Genomic DNA, 1,541 nt, shown 5'->3' with positions numbered 1-1,541 from the left:
ATAAATACATCTTAAAAAAAATGAAAGTAGATAAAAGGTCAAAAATGTTCTGGCACAATATATGCCTGGAAACAATATTTAAAAATTTTACAATAAATTTCTCGCTTATGTAACTTTCTGGTTGAAAAAATACAGTAATGTAAATGTTTTTTTATTAATCATTTAACTTATTTTTTCAGAAATTTCTGTCTTCTCTCCTTTTGTAGGACTCAAACTATTTCTCTATCTCATATCTTCGAAATTACCAGTTTTAATTATCAGCTTTTCCAAATTATTTTCATTTTGAAGACTTCCTGAAGAATAAATGGAGATGATGAATAGTTCAATGATATCCGAGTTTGTGTTGTTAGGACTCACCAATAATTGGAAACTTGAAATTTTCTTTTTTTGCATATTTTTGTTGGCCTATGCAGCCCTTATGGCAGGAAACCTTCTCATTGTGATCACTGTAACCTTTGACTCTCATCTGCACTCTACACCCATGTACTTCCTCCTTGGAAATCTCTCCTTCCTCGATATGTCTATTTCCACAATCACCACCCCTAGTATGATCATCGATTTTCTCAGAGAAAAGAAAACTATTTCCTTGTGGGGCTGTATGGCTCAGATGTTCTTCCTCCACTTTTTAGGAGGGAGTGAGATGACTCTTCTCATAGTTATGGCCATTGATCGGTACATTGCAATATGCAGACCTCTGCACTACACCACCATTATGAACCGCCGGGTGCTAGTGGGCTCCGTGCTGCTGTCCTGGACTGTTGGTTTTGTGCATACAATGAGCCAGATGGTCTTTATGATCACCTTGCCCTTCTGTGGTCCCAATGTAGTGAACAATATTTTCTGTGACCTCCCTCTCGTCCTAAAGCTTGCCTGCACAGAGACTTACATTCTGGAGTTGCTGGTAATTGCTGACAGTGGACTGTTGTCTTTCATCTGCTTCATTCTCTTGCTTGTTTCCTACACTGTCATTCTGGTAACTGTCAGACAGCGATCCTCTGGTGGACTTTCCAAGGCTCTCTCTACACTGTCTGCTCATATTACTGTGGTCACTCTCTTCTTTGGACCATGTATCTTCATCTATGCTTGGCCATTCAGTGGCTTTTCAGTGGATAAATTTCTTTCTGTGTTTTATTCCATTATCACACCTTTACTGAACCCCATTATTTACACTCTGAGGAATCAGGAGATGAAAGCGGCCATGAGTAGACTAAAGACCCAACATGTCAGCTCCCGACAGAATTTCTAGACAACAATCAGCATGAACAAAGTTCTCAGCACAAAACCCACTTATATTGCATCCCAGAATATGTTGGTAGTAATTTGATTTGCCTGTAATTTTTTAAATATTCACAATGTATATTAAAATTATCAAAAACTGTTATTTCTATGACATGATTGTTTTATTGTAAGAATACTCATTAAAATTGAAATCCAGTTTGGTGTATTTTTTTAATTCAATAAAAGATTATGCATAATAAATATGTCTCACTGACTATAGTTTGATATCCAGACAGATATAAGAACAAATTTAAAACAAAGAG

At 36.4% G+C, this 1,541-nt stretch overlaps 1 protein-coding gene across 1 annotated transcript; it reads left to right on the top strand.

Annotated features, from left to right (window-relative positions):
• The first annotated feature begins 304 nt into the window (after positions 1–304).
• LOC119238180 (olfactory receptor 4K13-like) lies at positions 305–1,246 on the top strand. The gene has a single exon (XM_037501887.1). It carries the CDS (start codon positions 305–307, stop codon positions 1,244–1,246), a length of 942 nt encoding a protein of 313 aa, XP_037357784.1.
• Positions 1,247–1,541: the final 295 nt, after the last annotated feature.

This window comes from Talpa occidentalis, unplaced genomic scaffold (genome assembly GCF_014898055.3).
Source record: "Talpa occidentalis isolate TD23 unplaced genomic scaffold, MPIMG_talOcc4v2.1 talOcc4.11, whole genome shotgun sequence".
NCBI lineage: Eukaryota > Metazoa > Chordata > Mammalia > Eulipotyphla > Talpidae > Talpa > Talpa occidentalis.
The sequence above is the reverse complement of the archived record's forward strand: the minus strand, read 5'-3'. Positions and strand labels throughout refer to the sequence as shown.